Consider the following 24,398-nt stretch of genomic DNA (forward strand, 5'->3'; position numbering starts at 1 on the left):
AGTTATGTTTTAACTGTAAAAACTAAAAACAGTTGAAGCCGCCTGAAATATTTGACAGTGACCAGCTTTTATATTATCAGTACTTATAAATTATAATTAAACTACGAATCTGAATGCTGTAATTCTACATTATACGTAACTGATTCTAATAGGATTCTTGATCTTAATCTTGATCTTGAATCTATATTCTATACACAGAGTCCTAAAAGAAACAAAAATCACAGAGAAAAAAATATAAAAATCTTTAAATTCTGGGGTCATTATTGATTAATACCAAAGTTAGGTGGACCAATCACCAAGAGACTAATTATTCATAACCTTTATAAGTAGGGCCATTCTCAATGTGCACCGCACAAAATTTATACATATTATCTAAGCAGAAATTATTTACTTTATTTACGTAAAACATTAGAATTAACTATAGTATAAAATTAATTAATACACCAAAGGACGAATTAATCGACAAACAAATCAATTTCTACTGTAACATGATTCCACGTCACCTTTCCCCTTTAGTTTTGTGCATGGGGCATAACACACGAGTAGCTTTTTCTCTTATAAACACCCTCACAAATTTATGAAAGGGCATCCAATTTTTTTATTTTTTTTAGCTTATGTCATCGTTATAATTTGTATCAATATATATAGAGAGAATTAATCATATAATTCAGAATGTGAATTAAATTAAATTAAAATTAATAGAGAGAGCTTTTTATTTCTCTCTGTGAAATTTAAAAAAGATGACTGGTGCTAGTAAAAAGATAGAAGAAGTAGCGCCGTTTACGGTGATGGTGTTAATGGAAGGTTGCACCATAGCTCTTACTATTCTGGCGAAGACGGCGATGAGTAACGGAATGAGTCCGTTTGTTTTTGTTGTATATACAAATGCTATTTCCACTCTTCTTCTTCTTCCTTATTCCTTCTTATTTCATAGGGAAAGGTTCATAAATTTAATTACTTTTAATTTTTCTTGATTATGATTATCACTTGATTAAAATCTTTAATTAATTTTATTTTCTGGTTTGTTTGTTAATTGGTTGCAGGACAGAATATTCTTTTTTCAGCTTGCCTCTCATACTGCGGTTCTTCTTCTTGGGTTTAATAGGGTTTGTGTTTCTCAGTCTCTGTTAGCAATTTTCTTGATTAATATATAAAATGTAATTTGGAGTTTTAATAGTAAATTTAACCAAGTATGATCTTATGATGAAGAAGAATAATTAAACTTTTATAATGGGTGTTAATTAAGATTCAATCATAAATTATTAAGATTCAAGATTCATGGATATTATTTTATTTAGGAGTTAAAACAAGAAGGAATATTCTGTTTATATTGATAATATTCAGAGGAGAAAATTATTAGTAGCCATGTGCTGTGGACAAGATAGCAAACAAAAATAAATATTCAAGTGGAATTAGATTTTTGTTGTTGATTTTGGAAGGAGATGGGCCTCTAATTTTATTAAGGTTTGGTTATCATTATTTAGGTATGAATTATTGTTTTTATTAATTTAAAAAACTAATATTTTTTTAACTAAATCTCTTTTTGAGAGAGGATTTCAGTTATATAAAATATATAAAAAAATGAAAAAGTAGTGATTTTTAAGTGAAAATAATAATTCAGATCTAAACTCTGAAAAGTATAGTAATTAATTAGTTAATTTCTCTTAATTAACTATTATAAAATATTAAGTGTTATATTGTGTGTTGCAGGATTGCCCTGTCCCAAAATCTTGCATTTTTGGGTCTAAGCTATAGTTCTCCATATGTCGTGTGTACAATGGGCCTCCTAATTCCTGCCTTTTCCTTCATTCTTAGCGTCATTCTCAGGTTCATTTTTTTTCCTCTATTATTGCACTAGAAATTTCTTACTTTGTTCGGGTCTATGTTTTAAAATATATTCAAAACTTGTTTGGAGCGTTGTTATTCTGCCTTAAAATATCCATGCATATAAAATAAATACTATCTAGTATATAAAATATTATGTTACATCGATCTGCTCTAAATGAGTTATAAATATATGTAACAACATTTAAAAATATATACCAAACTGACAAAATTCATAAATCATAATATATATGAATAAACTATAATTGATAGTAGAAAAATTGATTTTATCAAAATAATAACATATTTTTTTCTATTTATAATTTTAAAATACTATATTAACTTCTAACTAATTGGATGAATAAATACCAATGAGCTATAGCTCAAATGGTATAAGCGCTAGGCAGCAAACTGGTAGGTCGTGGGTTCGATTCCTCCCACAAGCGCTCCTCCTCTCCAATTATCAAAAAAAAAAAATTGGATCAGTAAATTGTATGCATAGGGTCAGATTATAATTCCACTTTCTTTTATATAATTAATAGCTTAGTACATAGTTTGATTTCTGAATTTTTATCTTTTTACCCATCTAATTCTTTGATTTAACGTCTCATCTATCAGACCTCTGAACTTATTAAATGATTCTATTTAACCCCTGAACTTGATAAATAAATAAATATTTTAATAATTATCGTTTCATCAATTTGCAGGATGACAAAGATAGAACTAAGCAGCCCAAGCTTCAGATTCAAAGTCACCGGTGCGTTAATAACGATCACCGGAGCATTAATAGTAGCATTTTACAAGGGCCCATTTGTAAAAAACGCTTCATCTTCAACCCTAAAACTGCACCGAAAACAGCACCTTTTAGTTTTTTATTCAACACCAGATCACTGGGTTCTTGGCGGGTTTTTACTGGCTGGTTCTTCTTTATGTGTTTCAGTATGGAACCTTATTCAGGTATAATTGCATCTCTTAAATTTTTATTCAGTGTTAATTCGTTTTCTTGCACTGTACGTAATAATATTATTTTGGGTTCAGATGGGTACTATGAAACAATATCCTCAACTTCAAGTTATGAAAGTAGCGGCTTTTTATAGTTTAGCTGGAACAATTCAAACCACGATCTTCTGTTTGTTTATGGAGAGGGATTTAGATGCTTGGAAATTGCAGATTAATTTGGAGCTACTTCTTATTGTTATAACGGTAAGTGCATGAAAATATATTAGTAGATAAATAAAAAGCATGCAAATTGTGTTATTTCATTTAATTTTAATTTGTTTCGGTTTAAATATGAAAATTTGAAATTATAAGCAACGATAAACTTTAAAAAAAATTATACTATTAATTGTTTTTTGCACCGAATAAAATTAAATTAAATTTTAATGACTGTAAAATTTAATGTCGATTATTGTGGCAAGAGAAAATATGACGTGGTAAAATTTAGTTGTCTTGTTTACACAATTTTTCATTAAATTATTAAAAGAAATCATGATATTTATAGTATTTTAAATTCAGTGTCTAAATAAAATAAATTTAACAAATTTAATTACAATAATTAAATAAAAATTTCGTGACTAAAAAATTAACACCTCATCCAAATTTTATGGTTAAATACTTGCAGTTACCGAACTATAGTTTTTCTACATAACGGTTATCTAATTATAAAAAGTTATAAGACAACTACAGAACTATAGCTTGTTTAGAAAGGGTTATTGGATTATGAAAAGTTTGACTAAATTATTTTGTTAAAACGGTTATCGGTTGTGGACAACAGCTTGCTGATATGGACGATATGTAAAAATATAGAACCATACAACAAGCCACTAACTATTTCATACGAAAAAAAGGCTTAATCACCAAAAAAACCCTCACCTTTTAGCCCTTTTTCAGTTACACTCTGACGTTGCAATTTTGTCAGCTGCACCCTAATTTGCACCTTTAGGTTTCAATTTCACCCTCAAAATCAAATTGGACTCTTTTTCACTCGGGAAAAATTCATAAAAACCTTTATAAAGTACTCGTTTGAACTCTTTTCTACACAAAAAGTTAAAAATGGATGACTTATTTTAACTTTTTCCAAATGGAGAAGAGATCAATTTAGTACTTGAGGGTGTAATTGAAAACCAAAGGTACGAATTAGGGTGCAACTGACAAAATTGCAACGTCAGGGTGCATTTGATAAGGGGCTAAAAGGTGGGGGGGTTTTTTGGCGATTAAGCCTACAAAAAAACACAATTCGATATCCGTCTTAAAGAGAGAAAAAGGAATAATTTGATAAACGCAAAAATATTTAACCGCCAAAATTTATCATCTTTTTTATTAAAAATTAAAATTTGTTGGTGCAAACAGGCAATGTTTGCAAGTGTGGTTCGAGGAAGTATACACGTATTGTTTACACGGATGAAGGGTCGTTTTTATGTGCCGTTGTTCCAGCCATTTAGAATATTTTGGGCTACATTTTTTGGTGTCACCTTCTTTGCTAATAGCCTTCACTATGGCAGGTAATAAAACGTTATCTGACTTTAATTTTTATAATATTAAACTGTTGTATTATTTTTCACGTGAATGATTATGATAAGTGCAGTATCATCGGAACGGTGATATGTGGGGTGGGATATTATACAATAATGTGGGGACAAGCCAGAGAAGACGAAAGTTACAAGCCCCGTTCCGCCATTATTTCCGTTGAGAAACTCCCTCTTCTGCAAGATCAAGACACAGCAGAAGCGTAGCTATCTATATTAAGGTTAATCACAAATTAAATTATGTATTTTAACGTATGTTTAATTGAAACACGAATTTTAAATTTTGACGGTATTAGATATGAATAATTATTGTTTTTCCATTCGGAACACCAAATAATTTTTAGATAAAATAACATTACTTGGTGTTTCGGATTGTAAAAAATTGATCATTCATGTTTGAAATTATCAAAATTTAAAACTCGTGTTTTAATTATAAAATATGTTAAATTTATAATTTATTTTGTAATTGACCCTGAAATTTATATTGTACATAAAGGAGTGAGAGTTTGAAGAACCTCGAATAAGTAAGCATCAGTACTATTGATCTATTTTTTGTGTATAATTTGTTCTATTTATTTTTACGTTAATTCTTATATATTTTTTTCACGTTGGAAGCCAGAAGTTGGAGACGAGGTTCCTCAATTTTTGCATGCAGACAGCAGCCATGTTTGAACAAATGTATATATTCTCTTGGTGTGAATAAATTAATTAAGATGTAAAGTTGCAAAGGGTTGTTGTAAAATTTGCATTTGAAAATATTATCGTTTTCTAATGCAATCATCTTTCTTTTATTTTGTGTATCTGGCGCTTCATTAAATATTCTCTATCTATTCAGTATTATAAACATGATCTCATCTTATGATAAGTGAAACAAACAATCTGGCAAAAAAAAAAGCCAAACTATTTTTGGGTCCCTGCAGTATCATTTTTTTCCAATTTAAGTCCCTGAATTATAAAACATTTAAAATAAATCCCTACACTATCAAAAGTCTCCGATTTAAGTCCCTCCGTGCCATTCCGTTAGAGAGTGAGATACAAACGCTAGACTCTGAGATTGGTTGTAGTTAAAATTTATGAAGTTAAAACTTTGAGTCCTTACACTATAATGTTTTTACTATTTGAGTCCTTACACTATAAATCTACCATAAATTTTAATTACTCAAAGTTAATTAATTCAAAATAAATTAATTTAGTTAAATAAAAATAAATATTTTTAAAAATATGATATTTTAAAGATTGCGAGGTAGACAAACAGTTTTTTAATATATTTAATTTTTTTATAAAAATAAAAAATTAATTGTATAAAATAAAAAATTAATTGTATAAATAAAAAAATTATTTTTATTTAATTAAATTAATAAATTTTAAATAATTAAAATTTAAAATTAAATTGAAAAAAATTTATTAATAGTCGGAGATAATTCTAGTTTTGGAAATGCTAAAAAATTTAATAACATTAAAAGAGAAAAGAAAATAAAAATATTATTAATAGTATTTAAATTATGTGATAGAAAGACTTAAAATTGATGTTTCTAATAGTGCAAGGACTCAAATTGGAAAAAAATGATAGTGCAGAGACCAAAATAGCATATTTTGATATTTGATTGTTAACGTCATCCACATTCCGTTAACTTGCACAATGATAGGGACTTAAAATAGATGTTTTTAATAGTGCAGGGACTTATTTTAAATATTTTATAGTTCAGGGACTTAAGTTAGAAAAGAGTGATAGTGCAGGGACCCAAATATTTGTTTGGCCAAAAAAAACAAACAAAAAAAGATGATGTAACTGGCGATAACAGGATAAATCAATAATTTCAATACTATTAAAAAAATAAATTTTAATATCATTACACTTAAGCACATGGTAGGCAATGCTTAGCTTAAATTTAAATACTCTTAAAAAATACTAATATAAAATTAAATAACATAATTTTACCAAGTTTTATTTCTTTCATAATTGTGTTTCAATTCTAAAATCCTATCAAATCAGTCATGAGTATTTTTAAACGTTTTGCGGAAAATAAAAATAAGTCATATTTTTACTAAGACATTGCATCATATTAATTGAAAAATGATGATCGTTAAAAATAAATATATGTCATAAAAACTAATTATTTAAAATAAAAATTATTAGGTCGATGGGCGCGTGTGAGATTAATCAATTGCATATTTTGCATAATAATAGGGACATCTAGTGATCTAGGAGCCGCAAATAGTAGTCCACTAAAAAAATTAATGATTAAACTATAAATCCAGTTGGTGGTTATTAATAAATTTAATTTGATTTTATATTATTTATTATTTATTATTTTCAAACTCTACTTTTTTATTTATAATTTGCAATTTCAAAAGTTTATATTTTAAGCTTCTCAAAATAACTTATTTTTTCCTGAAAATAATTCTATCACTTAATTAATTATTGTTCATTTGAGATGCGAACAGTTAGCTTTTAAAACAAAGAGAACGTTACAATAACACCCAGAACAAACATACAACATAATGAAGCAACTTAATAATTACCAAACTACATTGAACACCATTATTTTACTAGCAATATAGAAATTTCCCATCTAAAACTGGTTCTTCATCTCGTAAACTATATTATACTTGAATTCAAATTGTGAAGTTCACTCGTATGAAATTGGTCTACCATAAACCCGGATTTAGAAGAGAATTTTGCTCAATTTATACCTTTTGATCCTAAATAAGTTCATCAATATCCTTGAAATGTTTGACAGCAAAATCCATAAGAATATTCGGAACTTCAATATCATCGCTTGCTTTCTCATACTCGCAGCTCCATTTTACTAAGCTCCCATTTTCCTTTGGAAGAACAATTATATGACCCTTAAAAACCTTATAGTGTTTTAGGAGATCGCCTTCGATCACACTGTAAGATACCTTCTTTTCTGCTTCATCCATAACATCAATCCGCTCTTTTGATATCTTCACAAGTGGAGAACCTGAAAAGAAAATTTAGAAAAATTCAGTTTTACTTTAAAATTTATTTAGTAATTCATTTGCTATAAAAATAACTAGTTCGGTAATTTAAAAAAATAGTTGTAGTTACTTATTAAGGATATCTCTTATTTTTGGATTTTTTTCATTTATAGTCTAACTCTTTTAAAAATGTTGATTTTGATCAAATTTCGACAAATATATATCAATGATAGCTAACTAGACATATTTATATATATGAAAAAAGACAAACTTTTTCTACTCTTTTATTTATAGTCAAATAATATTCTCCTTTTTCAATAGAAAAATACTTATAAAAATTAAAAAATTTGGTAATAAATTTAAAAAGTCGAAAAGTGTTAGCCTTTAAAAAAGAAAAACTAGCTGCAATTGAAATATATTTGTCGAAATTAGGTTCAAAGTTGACATTTTTGTGAGGTTTATAAATGATAAATCAAAAATATTTGATATTTTTAAGTAATTAGGCTAATTATATAATAAATTTATAAATAAAACAAATATAATTATACTTATTTATAAATAAATATTATAGAACTTTATAAAGTTTATTTGAACCAAATGCAACCCAGAAAGAAAATTAAAAAGAGTTGAACATTTAGAATGAGCGAACCGTACCTTCACCGTAAGTGAAGAGACGGACTGAGCCAGCAGCCTTGCCGTCGCCTTCGAGTACCTCAATGGTCTGGTACCGATCAGGCAATAATTTAGGGAATGTAGTGGTAGAGTCTCTAATGGTATTCCAGAATTTATCTGGAGAAGACTTGATCTCAACCTCTACATCAAGTGTTCCACTGGCAGCCATTGATGAATTATGCAAGAAGATTAATGAATTAAAAATGGGATTTTAATTAGTGTAGTTAATATTTAGGAATACTGAAATGTTGTTGATTATATAGTGTCATAGAGGTAGTAGGGGTCTTTCTAGAGATATTTTGTTACAAAACAAAGTTACTTTCTTTTTCAAATTACCATTCATTTTAATTTGTTTAACATTGACCATTTAAAAATAAACATATTAGATAACTTATTAATAATTAAATCGGTAATTTGTAGTGGGATGTTTCCATAATTGTTATTTTTAATAACCAATTAGATTCTTACAAGTGGTATAACTAATTAAAAAAATCAATCAACAAGTTTTACTGGGTTGAATACTTTACATGTTACCGAACTATCAATTTATTTCTAAAAAATTATCAAACTTTAATTTATTTTAAAAAAATCATCGAATTTTCAATTTTTTTAAAAAGAATACTGAATTTTGATTTATTTCAGACAATCAATTTATTACAAAAAGGGTACCAAACATTTTTTTTTAAATTACCTAAAGTTATTTTTTTTCAATCATCCGAATCATACATGACAAATTTAAAGTAATTATTCGCCACACAAACTACACGTGTATAAATCTTCAATTTAATTAAAAAAACTTTTTATTGATTAAAAAAATTAATATTTGATAACCTTTTAGAAATAAATGAAAGTCTACTATCCTTTTTGAAATAAATTGATAGCTTGGTAGCTTTTTCGAAATAAATCGAAATTTGGTATTGTTTTAAAATAAATTGAAAGTTCGATAACTTTTTTGAAATAAATCAAAATTTGGTAACTTTTTTGAAATAAATTGATAGTTCGGTAACCTGTAAAGTATTTAATTCTGTTTTACTAGATAATGTAGATTATATAAAAGGTAAAATATTCAACTATGACATTTTTTTTTTTGCATTGTTACCTATGGGAAGTTCTTATCTAGATCCGGTCCATGAAAAATTCATGGACCTATCCAATGAGATGTTAGAAAAATGAGAAGAAAGATAAAATAATAAAAAAAGAAAAAATTGTATTAGACTAATACCTCATTGGGTAGGTGTATGGAAAATTCATGAACCGGGACTAGGTAAGAATTTCTCATTATACCTATACCCTTATAACTATTTAAAACTATAAAAATACTCAAATAATCTTTACATATATAAAATTTCATAAAAAAATTAAATTTCATGTATAATTTTTCATGAACAAAGGATCAATTCACCCCTCAACTTGGCACGAAATATCAAATGAGTCATTTTAGACGAAACCGGATCAAACAGATCCGCAACTTGGCAAAACCGGTTCAATTCAACCCGCAACTTACCAAACCGAATCAAATTCACCCTTCTGACATAAAAAAAGAGAGTGAATGAACTAATTTAAAAAAATTAATTCTAATTAATTTTAATTTAATACTAATCAAATCTAATTAAAATTCTAATTAAACCTAATCATTCTAATTAATTATCTACACCTAATCAATAGTGCCACACCGGAAACCCTTGCCACCGCCGGACTGAGAACGAACCGTTCTCAGTGGCCTGAGAACGGTTCTCGGACTTAAAACGGTTCTCAGTGGTTGAGAACGGATATGTTCTCAGTTACAGAGAACGATCCTTTGTAACTGAGAACGGATCGGTTCTCAGTAACTGAGAACGGATCCGTTCTCGTCTGAGAACAGATCGTTCTCAGTGACGAGAACTGGGCTGTTCTCGTCACTGAGAAGATGTTAGGACGCCGGAGGAAAAAAAAGAAGAAAAATAAGGGAGAAAATGGAAGAAATTGGTGGAAGGGAAGAGGAAATGGGGAAGAAGAAGGGAAAAAAGAGAAGTTTGGTCCCTAAATTTTTAATTAAAAGATAAATTGATTTTTAAAGTTTTAAAATATAAGGGGTAAAATTGAAATTTAAAAATCATTAAGTATTAAACCAGAAAATAAAAGAAATATTAAGCATTATTTTGATCTTTTTATCATTTAAAACCAGAGACTGTGTTTCACTCTCTGGAAGAGGTGCGATGTGATTTTTTTTGCCAAGTTCGGAGATTTGTTTGTCCAAAAACACTCTAAAATAACTCATTTGATATTTCGTGCCAAATTGAGGGGTGAATTGATCTTTTGTTCAATTTTTCATCAAAAACAGTTCATATATAATGTCACCATAACACATACACATCAAACTTCAATTGCATTAACATACGGATCATAAAAAGTTCTAGTACACTCAATTTTATATAAAAAAAATACGACGTGTTCGTAAAATATATTATCTTTTTACATAAATGTATTATACTTTACAGTAAATATTTTAATTGACATCCAAATATAGAATATCAAAATTAATATTTTTTCAGGAACAATAAGTAATTAATAATATCATATGTTTCACTTTAAATGATGAAATTTTTAGTTCAAAGATAACTTCACATAGAATATAATAAATTTACGTAGAAAGTGACATATTTAAATTTGATTATGTCGCAAATATTTACGTAAAAAGTGACATTTTTTGAAAACTGTATTTTTGGATTTTTTAAATAAAATAATAATTTTTTATTTTAAAAATCAAATAATAGCATGAGTATTTTCTGAAGAAAAAAAACCTGAAAATAACTACTCTATTATGATTAGAATTATCTGAATCTAACTTAAAGTGATCTGAATTGAAAGTATTTAAATGGCAATATGCCCCCTCAACTTATAAGTAATGGGCAATTAACACATAAATTAACTTTGTGGGAAATTAGTATACGAACTTGGTGATTATGGGCAATTTGCCCCATTTTGGCAATTTGCCCCCTCAATTTGTAAGTTAATTGTCACTTAAATTGGCAATTTGCCCTCTTAACTTGTAAGTTAATTTAAAATGAACTGATTGGCAATTGTCTATAATCACCAAGTTCGTGTACTGATTTCTCAATAAAATTAATTTATGTGTTAATTGCCCATTACTTACAAGTTGAAGGGCAAATTGCTACTTAATTCGAATTGATAGTGATACAAATTTGACAAAAGCTAAAAAAACATAATTTAAAATGACCTGCACCCAAAATGATCTGACCTAAATCCATCCAACTGCAGCCGCTGATGGTAGTACCTTAATTCAAGAAAATTAAAGACCAACACATTACACAATTGCAGAAGATATGCTTCAAATCAATTCCAATTATAAATCCAATCGATAGTTGATGATAAATTATATTCGGTTAAATTTATTTATTTTCAAAAGCTAAATTCAAACTCTATTTTTTTATTTATTTTTCTAATTGAGTTTCGAATTTGATATTTTATGCCTCTCAAAATAACTTTTTCCTAAAAATTACTCACATGTTTATATGTTTTATGTTATTGTTTTCTTGAGATGTGATGCTATGTTTCTATATTAATATTGTTAGTAAATGTCAACTCACTCAGTATTTTTCCAAATACTGACCCCTCACCTTTAATGTCTTTCAGGTGTTTAGTTTGTGGACCTAACTAGAGACCAATTTTGAAGTACAGAAGTCAGTTAACGCATCATTGGTTTGTTGCACGAATGACGTGGCACAACCGTTGCGCTGTATAATTATTCAGCTGAGTATTTATCCCACATAACGGATGTGCCACGTCATTTTTACAACAAGTCAATAATCATTTGCGATAGAGAATTTTTATTTATTGTTTATTTTTTTATCATTAAACATTTGCACATGGCTAACGCATTATTGGTTTGTTGCACGAATGACGTGGCGCAACCGTTGCGTTGTATAACTATTCTAGCTAAAATTGTACATATTAAAAAAGTGGGATTTTTATCTTCAATTATGAGAGTAAATACTCAAATAACCCTACTATTTAATAATTGCTTTTATAAATTGAGTCGTAGAGTCATTTCTTATGAGAGGGATAAATTTGGAAGATACTAGTTAATGTTATCTTAAATTTCTAAAAAAACAACTATTGATGGAAAAACACATTTGTCTAAAGTGACAACTAAAAAAATGGAGGGAGTATTTATCATTTAATTAAGAGTAAATTACTCTAAAACTCCTATATGTATTATATTTTACACTTTCATCTTTCTTGTCTGAATTATATCTTTCGTCCTTCCGTATATTTTTAATTTTAGTCTGTTGAATCAAATAATTAATTTTTTTTAAAATGAACTTCATTTTAATTCTTAAACTTAAATTTTTAGTGTGTCTAAATAAAAATCATATCTTTATGAGATTTAATAAATTAATAGCTTTACTTTAATTTTTAATATTTAATAATATTTCATTTTATGATTTTAATTTTTTTAGTATTAAAAATTAAATGAAATAAAAAAATTAAAAGATAAATAAATAATAAATTAATTAATTTTATTAAGCTATTGAATTTCATTAATTTATAATTTTTATTTGTGTCAAAAATAATTTAAAGATTAAGGAAATTAATTTTTTTTAATTAGATCTTTGATTTAGTTGACTAACACTAAATAATCAGAGTGACTAAATTGTTAATAGAAATAAAAATAGAAGACCGTATCGTAAAAAAATTTAAATAAGACCAATAAAAATAAAAATTATAATATATATGGAGGCTCTAATAATAATTTACTCCGTAATTAATCATACTCAACTGAGAGATGAGTAACTAGCTGTTACACTTTTATTGTGGAAAAAGATTCACATTACAAGAACACCCAATACACAAACAACAAAACATAAATAAAACTGAAAGATAATGAAGTAACTTAATAATTAGCAAACTGCAGGTACACACCATTATTCTTATAGTGATATAGAAATTTCTTATCTAAACCGATTTTTCATGAAACCATCTCATAAAGTCTATTATTCTTGAATTTAAATTATGAAGTTCACTCGCATGCTATCATAAACCGGATTTAGATAAAAATTTCTTTTTTTCTTAAATTTTCTGATCTTGAATAAGTTCATCGACTTCGGTGAAATTCTTGACAACAAAATCCTTAATAATATGTGGGACTTCAACATCATCGCTTACTTTTTCATACTCGCAGCTCCATTTTACTAAACTCCCATTTTCCTTTGGAAGAACAGCTATGTGACCCTTAAAAACCTTGTAGTATTTCAGGAGATCGCCCTCGACCACACTGTAAGAAACCTTCTTCTCGACTTCATCAACTACATCGATCCGCTCTTTCGATATCTTAACGAGGGGAGAGCCTGAAAACAAAAAATTAAAAAACAATTTACCCTTTATTTGATTCGATTCTACTCTGGAATGTATTTTATTTATAATTAAAAAATCATTTGATATTTAAATATAATAAAATTTATATAGATAGACTCAGTTACTACATCACACCTGTGAGTTGGGTTAATAGTTTTAAAACACATCACGAAATGTGTAAAAAATTTAACAAAAAAAATTACATTAATCACATCATTCGGTGATGTGTGTTAAAATGATTGGTTTGGCACACGGATAATATAGTCGATTGAATTTATCTAAAAATTAATTTCTCATAAAAATAATGCTATTAGATGAATTTTAGATAATTCAAACACAACTAGGAGCTGTAAAATTTATGACTGAATTTTCATCGTACAGGTTTGTAATAGATTTGTGACGGAACTACAGTTATTTTATTATTGTGACGGAAACTGCGGTCATTATATTTTATGATAGTACTTTCTATCATAATTTCATCACAAATTTTTCATAATTCTATCAAAAGTTTAAGACAGAAATTCTCTCACATATTTAACAGTCGTAAATTAACAATGATATATTAATTTCAAATGTACGTACCTTCAGCGTAAGTGAAGAGACGGACTGAGCCAGCGGCCTTTCCGTCGCCTTCGAGTACCAGAATCGTGGCGTATTGATCAGGAAAGAATTTAGGGAAGAGAGTTGTGGAGTCTCTAATACTATTCCAGAATTTATCTGGAGAAGATTTGATGTCAACTTCTACATGAAGTGTTCCACTGGCAGCCATTGATAAATTAAGCAAGAAAAATAAATAATGAACTAAAAAAGAAGATTGTGAATGAGTGTAGATGATATTTAGGGAGATTGAAATGTTATTGATTATATAGTGGTAGTGAAAGATAGATCTTGAATGAGAGCTTTAAATTCATTAATCAAAACTTCAACTGCCATTTTCCTATCATCAACAAAATGTACCTGTTTTCACCGTCTCATGCAAGAAATGGACCCTCGTCTTAAATTGACTTGATCAATCGAAAGTACTAAACGTTTTAGACATTTTTAATTTATAGTAGTTTAACTTTTTATATATGTCAATTTTATTCTAAATTCAATAATACATTTGAATTGTAACTAACCATTTAATTATCTTTTTAAAGGCCAAATCTTTTCAAATTTTTGTCATCTATAACCATTTTTTATTTTGTTAATTGTAGCCTGATTCCGATAAGTATCTTTCGATTAACAAGAGATTAATTTTGATTTAAATTAAAAGAAATTGACATTTTTATAAATATATTTAATTGGCTATAATCAAAATATATTTATTAAAATTAGATCAAATTGGTCATTTTAAAAAGTTGAGCCAAAAAAATGAGTAATTTTAAGTGACTGGGCTTTCTTAATTTATATTAAAAATATTGGTGGGAGTAATTGATTTTATATAGGCGAGAATGTGACAACCCCACATGTTTATGAGAGTGTTTAGATTCAACCATGACCTAATAACTAGAAGTAATTAATAGGTGGTTGAACTTTTACACTTATAAATTCATTTATATTTATTCTACTAAGTAATGTGGGATTATCTTTAACACTCCCCCTCAAGTGCAACCGGGACTGGACATCCGGTTGTCACTTGAAATTGACTCCCTCTGAAACTGAAACTTTTTGATTTAACAAGCAGCGGCAATACCGGACCGGGCCGCTGAGAATGAACATCTAGACGGACAACCGGCAAATCAAAAATTCTGGCCAGACCCACTGAAATTTTTGATTTAATACGCAGCGGCAACACCGGACCAGGCCACTGGTACTGAACATCCAGACGGACAATCGGCAAATTAAGAACCCGGATCAGACCCGCTCTGATATCATATTAGAAATATTGGTGGGAGTAATTGATTTCATATAGATGAAAATGTGACAACTCCACATGTTTATGAGAGTGTTTAGGTTCAACCATGATCTAATAACTAGAACTAGTTAATAGGTGGTTGAACCTTTACATTTATAAATTTATTTATATTTGTTTTTCTAAATATTGTGGAATTATCTTTAAAATTTATATCGATTAAATCTGGAATAAGCAAGGGTTAGCCTAGCAATTATATACTACTATGAGCTTATATCAAAACCCAAATCTTTGACTGCTGTAATGGTGAAGTTATATGAATTTTTATTTTTACTAGTTTTGCATTACGTGCTATGCACGTGTCTCGTAATGTAACTTCTCAATGAATATATTAATAAATTTATTATAATTATATTAATTTTTTATTTATAATTAATAGTAAAAGTAAATATAATATATTTGGTTATTAACTTTTTTTCCATACTGAATTTATTCTTCTTTTGATTTTATAATAACCATAATTAAATAATTAACTTAATTTTATTAATAACATCTTTAAAAATATAAGATAGAAATTTAAATAATAATATATTGACAAATATAGTATTTTGATTTTGTAGTTCAATTAAACTAAAAGATAGGTATTCATACTAATTTGGAGACAATTTAGTTATTTTTTACATACTAAAAATTAAATTGGAGATAATTTAGCTACCTATTTTAATTAGGAGTTTAATCACAATAGTGATTAATTAAATAACTAATTAGTTAATGACTATAAAACCTTTATTTAGTTGTAAACTGAAAATGATTATTCAGTAAATTTGCTTGTTCTCCCCCCCCCCCCCCCCCCCCCCTATCCGTGCTTTTATATATAGTATAGAAGTATAGATTAATTATAGTTTTATTATTAAAATTAGAAATTCTGTCATAACTATTCCAACGTCAAATAATTAATTTATCTAAATTTTTAAACTATCAGCTTTAATATATTTCTTATAAAAAAAGTTTTATTTAAATCAAAATAGACATAATAATTCAACATAGAATATACATATCAATGGACATAAAGACTATAAATGTTTAAATAGATAAAATTAAGTTGATGGAATATTAAAATGTAAATTTAAAAAGAACATTTATTTCAAAGTGTTTTTAATGACATGTCGGATGAGGTGGAGTTGAATGTATTATTTTTTTTGAAAGTGTCACGTCATCAAATGTTAACGGTGTTAACTAAAAAATAGACAAAAAGAATTTATCAACTTTTAAATCGAAGTTCATGAATTTATAAAACAAAATTGAAATTTAAAAACGTCAAGGATAAAAGCCTGAAAGCCAAGAAGACGGTGATTATAAGCCGTCAAAATTAAAGGAAGCTTAAATGGCTAAACTCTGATAAGAAAATAAAAGATTGAATGATATTAAACTTTTTTCTTTCGAAATAAGGATATTAAACTTTTATGTGTTTGTATATTGCTCCAAAAGTTTTGTTATTAAGATAAAATGCGTGAAAAAATAACCAGTTCGGTTAAAATCAAACTTAATAACCCATATATACCAAATTAATTGAGTTAATTTAGTTTTATCACTGATTGGATTAAGCAAATTGACTGAAATCAAAGTAACAAAATTGTTGAAAATTTTAAAATAAAAAATTAAACTGGCTAAATCTATCGGTTAATTGGATTAATTTTATTTTAGCCGATGCAAAATAAAAAGTAATTGCAATAAGTAAATAGACAATTTTCATTTAATTTGATTTACTGGATTTTTAAAACTCTTAAACTATAACTGAAATAAAAAAAACTTTATAGAATCGAATCAAACCAACTGAATAATCGAATTAATCAAATAAATTGATTAATTTAATTTACTCGGTTAGGTATAAAATTTGCTTACCGTAGTGGCCAGAGTGGCCTGTTATATTGGACCATATTTCCAGTTGGTGAGCTAGGACGATGAATGGTGGAGATAATTGGTGGTAACCCGACTAAATGAAACCAAATGATTCGGGTCAACTAATTTGTCGGTTGCCACTATTGCTCAGCTAAATGTGAATTCTACCAACCTTATAGTAACTATTAATTGAGCATGTCCAATCAAATCAGCTATAAATCACCTATAGTCCGTTCTCCTCCTTTATCATTAAGGTTCTTAAATTTCAAGGAAGAACCGACCACATCTGTTCTTCCTTTCCTTGAAGAACAGACCAGATCTGGTCTTCCTTGGAGAACAAACCCGACGAAGCCACCGACGGATATTTTTTTAAAAAAAAAATTGTTGGCTAAGCATTTTAATTTTTTTTTGTAAATCGACTTCATTTTATATAAAAGAAATTTTTTATGGTTTTTGATTTTAATAAGTTATTAATAATTAGACCTAATGGTAAAAAAAAATCCAAATCTTTACAACTTGTTGTAAATGTATCCAAATTTTTTAATTTTTGTAATAATACCCAAATTGCATTATTTTGTTACAATAATATCCAAATTGCATTTTTGTAGCAATAATAGTTAAATTGATGGCTAAACTTGTTGTTTTCAATTAAGATATTAGGCTATTATTATATTTTGATGTATAATAATATAGTAAAAAATGGCAAAAAACTCAAAAAAAAATTACATAAAAAGTGCAATTTGGATATTATTGCAACAAAATAATGCAATTTGGATATTATTGCAAAAATTAAAAGCTTTGGATATAATTGCAACAAGTCGTAAAGGTTTGGGATTTTTTTGCCATTAAGCCTAATAATTAATATAAATAAAATAAAATAAACAAGAAGGTTTTTTTTATATTATTAATAACATTAGCATTTAATTAGAATATTAGTTAAAAATGAAAGATTATTTTAAATTTTTTTTAAAATGATAAAAAATCAATTTTTTTTGATATAATTGAAGTATAAAATCTCAAATTAGGGTAGAATGAAAAAATTCTACTAGAGAGTGTAATTGCAAAAAGGATTAAAGGTAGTGAGATTTTGAGTGGTTAGATCTAAATTTTAAATACGTAGACATTCAATGTTCAATTGGCCTACGTTTCAAACATCGTCAGCATATATCAGGTAACATTTGAAAAAAATGATAAAGCAAATTGAACAATCAATTTTGAAGTCAACTCAAAAATCACTGAGAATAATAATACTTTTTTCAATTATACTAAACAACATGCAATAACAATCATGCTTATAAAAATAATTTGATAAAGCAAGACTTCCATTTATTACGTACATATATAAAACAACATTTGCAACCATAAGATCTCTGATATTCCAAAGATCTTTATGTATATTACATTAAAACATGAAATTTATGCATTTTATTTTATAATTTGATGCATGCATAGGTCAATTAATAATATTATAATCCCCAAATAATTAGGAACTATAATTATGCCCTAAGAAGATACTCATCAAGTTTTCCCAAGGTCTTGACTGCAAGTTCCTCCAAGTCCACATCAATGTCAACAGGATTGCTAGGTTTTGGATACACACCCTCCCATGTCCATTTCACCCATGTTCCATCATCTGTGGTAGTGATCACTGTTATTTCCCCACAGAAATTTGCATAGTATTTTAGGATATCCCCGCCGAGAATGGTGTAACGAAATGTCGGCCAATATTTTTCGGTGATCTGTTGTTCTGACTGCTTAATTCTCGGAGAATCTACAGAAGAAAAAAAAACAGTTAAAGTTGCTCGCTATATATATGTATTGGTGTTTTATTTTACCAAATAATATTATTAATTCATGACTTTAACTATATATGTTACGTTACGAAATGAAATGAAAATATTATATCCAGCACAAATCTAGTATGACGTGGATTATTTAAATTAATTTATTTGAATAGTCCGGATATTAAAAAAAATCCATTATTTTAATTGAATTAAATCTTTAGATATAATTGTTTCAATTTGCTCTATGAACCAGACATGTCTATTTTTAAAAAATACGTCAAAATTACGTATATATAAAACCATTTTGTCTTTTATTTTTATCTAGGATAATTGCAAAAAGAAAAAACATAACCTTACATTTTTATAGCGAGTTAAGCGAGCTTTTCAAAACGTGTCATAAAAGTTTTTTTTTTTACCGAACGATGTTTTTGGCGGTTTTTAATGATTGAAATGACATTAAATAATTATTTTTGGTCAAACATACTAAATATTGAAGGTTAGATCTTTTGGTGCAATGCTCTTAAAAAAAGTGTTTAAATCGTTACAAAAATGAGAGACGGGGCCTTTTTTTTTATAAATAATCTTTTTCATTATATACCCATTTCTTGAATTTTAGAATTTTATATTTATAACCGATTTTAAAAAATAATATAGATGTATATATACCTTCACCGTACGTGATGACACGAACGGAGCCATCGGAATTGCTCGGCATAATGGTGGTGTAGAGGGCAGGCATGGCGGTGGGGAACATTCTTGTGGAGTTAACAATGGCCTGCCAGAACTTTTCAGGGGTGGACTTAATCTTAACTTGTACTCCGCCGTTGGAGCTAAATCCGCTTACGTTGCTGCAAGCCATAATTAATTATGATTGTCTTAAAGAAAGAAGATAATTATGAGTGATCTGAGGTGATTTTTCATGCAGTAGATACGTGCATTATATAGCAGAGGGAGGTGGATTTCTTAGCTGCATGAAATGCTCAAATTTCATAATCATTACCTAAAAAATTCAACTACCAATCTACCATTACTATAACTGTAATTAAGTAGGTCAGTTTGAGCATATTTTAAGGATTATATATTCGCTTTGAATTAATGTTCTGACACCTAGCCAATTAACACATAATCGGGATCTATTTAGTCACACATATCTAAAATTTATTTTGAACGTTTAAAAAATAAGACAAACATAACAAATCTTCAATATAAACCAATTTTTAAACACATAATTCTCATTTTAAATCTAAATTATCCTTTCTAAATTCAAATCATAGACCAACTGTGTAAAATAATCATTCATGAAATCAAATTATAAAAAATAATTTCAAAAATAGGTTGAAGACTGCATGTGTCATAATCAGCAAAATTAACGGGGCAAAATATCCAAATCATTTTATGAAACATGGATTGGGATTCCCTCAAATTTAAAATGAACTTGAGGGAGTTATGTTCGCGATCTACACCGTTCATTATAAAATGAACGGTGTAGATCAAAAAAGCACAATTTTAATCAAATTAATCTACACCGTTCATTTTATAATGAACGATGTAGATCGTGAACATGACCCCCTCAAGTTCAAATGAACTTGAGAGAATCTCAATCCATGGAATATATATATGACAAAATGAAAAAAGTTACGGACAAAAAATCATTTCGCCTTTTTTTTAATATCTGTCATATTTCATGGGCTGATATGTTTGAAATGCATATATTCTCCTTCTCGGTTCATTATATTTAAGCATCAAAAAATTTAATAAATGTTCAATTAAGAGAGAATTAATCAAAAGCAAAATCTTTTAAGTTTAATTAAAAATCAAGAGATCTCAATTAAATTAAAGCACATTAATTGAACATTGCTATTATGAAATGAGTTATTATTGATGAACTTTTTATTTTAGAGTTAAGTGGAAGTTTATAAATCTACACAAAATTTCCACCAACACAGGCATTGCTAAAGCTATGTTTAATTAGAGAAATAAAGAATTGTATGGTAACTTTATTTCATTATATTGAAATAGTAGTGAGTTAGTTGCTTAATTGACACTTAATTAGTAAAGCATACATTATTAGTAAAAAGCTCACATGAATATCAGAATATTAGTAATTAAAAGCTCACCTAATAGTTTAATGAAGTGGAAGTCAGGAAGAAATATAAAAGAGAGATAGTGGTATTTTGTTGTCTTTTTACTAAACAAGTAATTAACTTAATCAAATGGTTTTACTCAATGTTATTTAGCTCAGTAGCAAAATCACGCTCAATGTATATTAAAACGACTTCAATGAGGGTAATTTAAATTAATTAATTTTAAAAAAATAAAGAAGGTAATTAATTGATTATCTTTTCATTACATGGCTTCACTGCTGCTTATTCTTTATATTCATATTTTTGACATATTCAAAAAAATTATAATGTGATTAAATAGATCAAATGCGATATATTTTACCGTAATTTAATAATTATTGATAAAATACAATAATTAAAGTGGATAAAAATGTATTACTAAATTCTCTATTAATTGTATTATTTAAAAAATTAAATTTATAAATATTTACCGTAAATTTTATGTAGGTCAATTTATATTGACATCAACATATGGTGATGCAGTAATATTATGTCACAATTCATTATTGCGCCTTTGATCAACATAATTAATAATTATAGATTTTGTAGAAATATAATAAGGCAGTAATTCAACTTTGGTTGAAAATGTAAAGATTATATAATTAAATTGACGGACTGGAGCAAACATACACGAATGCATGATCCAGTATACAATTGATGTGTGTGGGACAACATTTCACAACACATAATTAATAAAATTATATTCAAACAAAAAAAAATAGAAATCTGTCAGACAACCGTGAGACCACTCCAGCCAGACTAAGCCAGCTGGAAACGATCCTCTACAACCGTGGTCATCCGAGAATGATTGAGCCGTTAATCACGCTCTGATCACACGGTCATGATTCATCCACCAGATTTAGGTTCCTGTCTCCTTAGTGATAAAGGATACAGAAGTACGAGCCTATAGAACAGATCCTGTTCAAGTAAGGTCGTGTCCTGCTATTCTTAACATTGCTATTATAAAGGCTTTCAAGCATCTCTTATTAAGCAATGTGGGACTTTGTTACACTAGTTGGGCTATTTTGACGAGTCATTACTAACTACTTTTTTCATTTATTTTCAGTGTCTTAAACTCATGTATTAAATTTATAAGGGACGATGATAAAAGTACCTAAAATTTTAAAAATATTTACAAAAATACTTGTCAATTTTTTTTATTTACAAAAATACGACTGATTTAAAATTAATTACAAAAGTACCAAAAAATGAAAATTAATTACAACAGTACGATTTGTATAATGTCAGTATAATTATGGTATAATTTTGGAATATTAAAACTATAAATCAGATAATTTAAAAATAATATTTGGTTTATTATTGGTATAATTTCAGTATATTTTCAGTATATCGATTATAAATTTTTATATATATTTTCTAGTTGATAACATGTATATTTTTTTTATATGTATTTTTCACTATATTGGTAATGAACTAGAGAATTTGTATATTGTTGGCATAATTTTAGTATATTGCTAGGTTAATATTTAGTATGCGATGTGGTGTAATGTTGATTTAATAATAAAATTTCAGTATATTTTGATGTGTACACTCTTGATATACTGTTAGTATAATTTTGGTATATTATTAATTTAATTTTTAGTAAACGATTTGATGTAATTTTAGTAATTTTTTATTTAATATTAATAAAATCTCAGTATGTATAATGTTGGTATAATATTGATATAATGTTGATATATTAGTTTATTAGTATACTAACATTATATCCACAGTATACACCGTATGTTTGATATTATTTTTTATTTTTTTATACTTTTGTAAATATTATTAAAAAAATTATAAATGAAAAAAGTCAACATGTAGTTTTGTAATTATTTTCATTTTTTTTGGTAAATGGTGTAATTTCCTCAATTTATAATTATGTATAGAGTAGTTATAAATATTTAAAATTTATTAATTTTCAAATTTTAAATGCTATTAAAAAAATATTAAGATTTTAAGTAGGAATTTAAATTTCTAACAGATTTTCTATGTGGATACCACGTGCATTAAAATTACAAAATTTATTGTTTGGAAATTATATAGATTGATATTTATAAAATTTAAAATAAACTCTTAAGAAATTATAAAATTTTAAACAGCTTATATATTCATGTAATGCTATTTTAAAAAAAATACATTTTAGAATTTTTTTTGTTTCTAATATATTTTAGCATATTAAAAGTATATGTGACTTGTAGTTAGACATGACAATTCGTAGTGTTGGGTAGAAAAACCGACCAAACCTATTAACTAAACCGAAAATCAAGCTAAACAATATAGTTAATCTATCCAAGAATTTAGATTTAGATTTGATATTTTAAAATTTTATAGTTAATAATTTAGGTTTAGAATTTGAAGTTTTAAACATTGCGGTTAACCGATTAACCGGTTTAGAATTTATATTTCTTTTATAAATTGTATATATACTAAAATATTTAAAATAAAATACATTTTCTATTTTATTTTCTTATTTTTCAAAAAATAGAATAAAATTATAGTTTCGTATTAGAATACACCTAAAATTTGTTTTTTTTTTAATTTTACCTTTTTATGGTTATATGGTTAAGAAACATAAAACCAAAAATTCAAATCATTATAAATGGTTAACCAATTTAAGTTTTAGATTTTAATTTTTAATTTTAAAACTCATAATTTCATAAAACGGTTTACAAATAACGATTATTGACTGGTTAACCAGTTCATGCCCACCCCTAATAATTCTTGTATAAACAAAATATCGTTAATTTAATCATTAACACGACACAGTTCATAATTTTATTTCACATATATAATTGAAGCACACAACATTAATAACATGAATTACACATTTAAAAACGTTTAACTATACGTGTTGGTGGATCAACGTGTTTAAAATAACACATTTAAAATTATTTTATTATTTACATAATGTATATAAAAAAAAAAGCTAACGTAGCACAGGTGAAACTATTAACACTCATTATTGTAATAATATTACAAAACATGAAAATAAAAATATTATTAAAAATTTCATAAAATCTTAAAAAAATAATATTAAATAATATTTAATTAATATATTCAATAAATGGGTTAACAAGTTTAACATGTTTAGATACAAGACTAATCGTGTCATATATTAATTGATCCGTTAATGATGTAAATTTATTACATTAAAGAATTGAATTTAAATTCATTTATTTTATATCATGTCATATTATTTAATTATATCTTAAATTGTCAGGATTACTTGTAGTGTGTGTATATATATATACCTAATAATTGTTTTTTTGAGTTAAATATACCTAATAATTTTTCGTTGTTAGTTGTTCGTTGCAAAATCATTTCAGTCTTCATTTTTCTTTATCTAGGGAATCCATTCAATGAATCAGAAATCTGAAACTTTGACGTTTCGATCGGCATGAAAATGATAACGTCTTTTATATTTTCGTGCATTAAA

General features: G+C 27.0%; 4 protein-coding genes and 1 non-coding gene across 6 annotated transcripts; 1 reads left to right on the top strand and 4 right to left on the bottom strand.

Annotated features, from left to right (window-relative positions):
• The first annotated feature begins 661 nt into the window (after nt 1-661).
• On the top strand, nt 662-5,140 carry LOC126685833 (WAT1-related protein At1g70260). 2 transcript variants are annotated; one of them, XM_050379804.2, is made up of 8 exons: nt 662-940; nt 1,044-1,106; nt 1,711-1,827; nt 2,532-2,781; nt 2,863-3,027; nt 4,174-4,325; nt 4,409-4,873; nt 4,965-5,140. In XM_050379804.2, the coding sequence occupies exons 1-7, from the start codon at nt 741-743 to the stop codon at nt 4,554-4,556; spliced, it is 1,095 nt and encodes a 364-aa protein (XP_050235761.1). In that variant the 5' UTR covers nt 662-740; the 3' UTR covers nt 4,557-4,873; nt 4,965-5,140. The 2 variants fall into 2 exon arrangements, with proteins under 2 accessions (XP_050235761.1, XP_050235760.1); XM_050379803.2 differs by having other exon boundaries at nt 4,969-5,140.
• A 1,745-nt stretch (nt 5,141-6,885) lies between these two features.
• On the bottom strand, nt 6,886-8,355 carry LOC126653874 (MLP-like protein 423). Its single transcript, XM_050347865.2, has 2 exons — nt 7,947-8,355; nt 6,886-7,315 (listed from the first exon to the last, which is right to left on the bottom strand). The coding sequence occupies exons 1-2, from the start codon at nt 8,131-8,133 to the stop codon at nt 7,053-7,055; spliced, it is 450 nt and encodes a 149-aa protein (XP_050203822.1). The 5' UTR covers nt 8,134-8,355; the 3' UTR covers nt 6,886-7,052.
• A 4,356-nt stretch (nt 8,356-12,711) lies between these two features.
• On the bottom strand, nt 12,712-14,161 carry LOC126686465 (MLP-like protein 423). Its single transcript, XM_050380521.1, has 2 exons — nt 13,902-14,161; nt 12,712-13,312 (listed from the first exon to the last, which is right to left on the bottom strand). Exons 1-2 carry the CDS (start codon nt 14,086-14,088, stop codon nt 13,035-13,037), a joined length of 465 nt encoding a protein of 154 aa, XP_050236478.1. The 5' UTR covers nt 14,089-14,161; the 3' UTR covers nt 12,712-13,034.
• A 4,231-nt stretch (nt 14,162-18,392) lies between these two features.
• On the bottom strand, nt 18,393-19,732 carry LOC126686464 (MLP-like protein 423). The gene is made up of 2 exons (XM_050380520.2): nt 19,503-19,732; nt 18,393-18,823 (listed from the first exon to the last, which is right to left on the bottom strand). Exons 1-2 carry the CDS (start codon nt 19,693-19,695, stop codon nt 18,549-18,551), a joined length of 468 nt encoding a protein of 155 aa, XP_050236477.1. The 5' UTR covers nt 19,696-19,732; the 3' UTR covers nt 18,393-18,548.
• A 1,950-nt stretch (nt 19,733-21,682) lies between these two features.
• On the bottom strand, nt 21,683-21,895 carry LOC126654222 (small nucleolar RNA U3). The gene has a single exon (XR_007632476.1). It is a non-coding gene; the product is annotated as a small nucleolar RNA U3 (small nucleolar RNA).
• Between the last annotated feature and the right edge of the window lie 2,503 nt (nt 21,896-24,398).

Source organism: Mercurialis annua, linkage group LG6, assembly GCF_937616625.2.
Source record: "Mercurialis annua linkage group LG6, ddMerAnnu1.2, whole genome shotgun sequence".
NCBI lineage: Eukaryota > Viridiplantae > Streptophyta > Magnoliopsida > Malpighiales > Euphorbiaceae > Mercurialis > Mercurialis annua.

What these genes read in the sequence shown, in the direction of transcription:
- LOC126686465 (XM_050380521.1), bottom strand. Translation starts at nt 14,088, where the DNA reads ATGGCTGCCAGTGGAACACTTCATGTAGAAGTTGACATCAAATCTTCT. An exon ending in TCTCTTCACTTACGCTGAAG is followed by an intron (nt 13,313 to 13,901) that starts GTACGTACATTT and finishes TTTTGTTTTCAG; the next exon opens with GCTCTCCCCTCGTTAAGATA.
- LOC126653874 (XM_050347865.2), bottom strand. Translation starts at nt 8,133, where the DNA reads ATGGCTGCCAGTGGAACACTTGATGTAGAGGTTGAGATCAAGTCTTCT. An exon ending in TCTCTTCACTTACGGTGAAG is followed by an intron (nt 7,316 to 7,946) that starts GTACGGTTCGCT and finishes TTTTCTTTTCAG; the next exon opens with GTTCTCCACTTGTGAAGATA.
- LOC126685833 (XM_050379804.2), top strand. Translation starts at nt 741, where the DNA reads ATGACTGGTGCTAGTAAAAAGATAGAAGAAGTAGCGCCGTTTACGGTG. An exon ending in ATTCTTAGCGTCATTCTCAG is followed by an intron (nt 1,828 to 2,531) that starts GTTCATTTTTTT and finishes ATCAATTTGCAG; the next exon opens with GATGACAAAGATAGAACTAA. An exon ending in CAGTATGGAACCTTATTCAG is followed by an intron (nt 2,782 to 2,862) that starts GTATAATTGCAT and finishes TTTTGGGTTCAG; the next exon opens with ATGGGTACTATGAAACAATA.
- LOC126686464 (XM_050380520.2), bottom strand. Translation starts at nt 19,695, where the DNA reads ATGGCTTGCAGCAACGTAAGCGGATTTAGCTCCAACGGCGGAGTACAA. An exon ending in TGTCATCACGTACGGTGAAG is followed by an intron (nt 18,824 to 19,502) that starts GTATATATACAT and finishes TTTCTTCTGTAG; the next exon opens with ATTCTCCGAGAATTAAGCAG.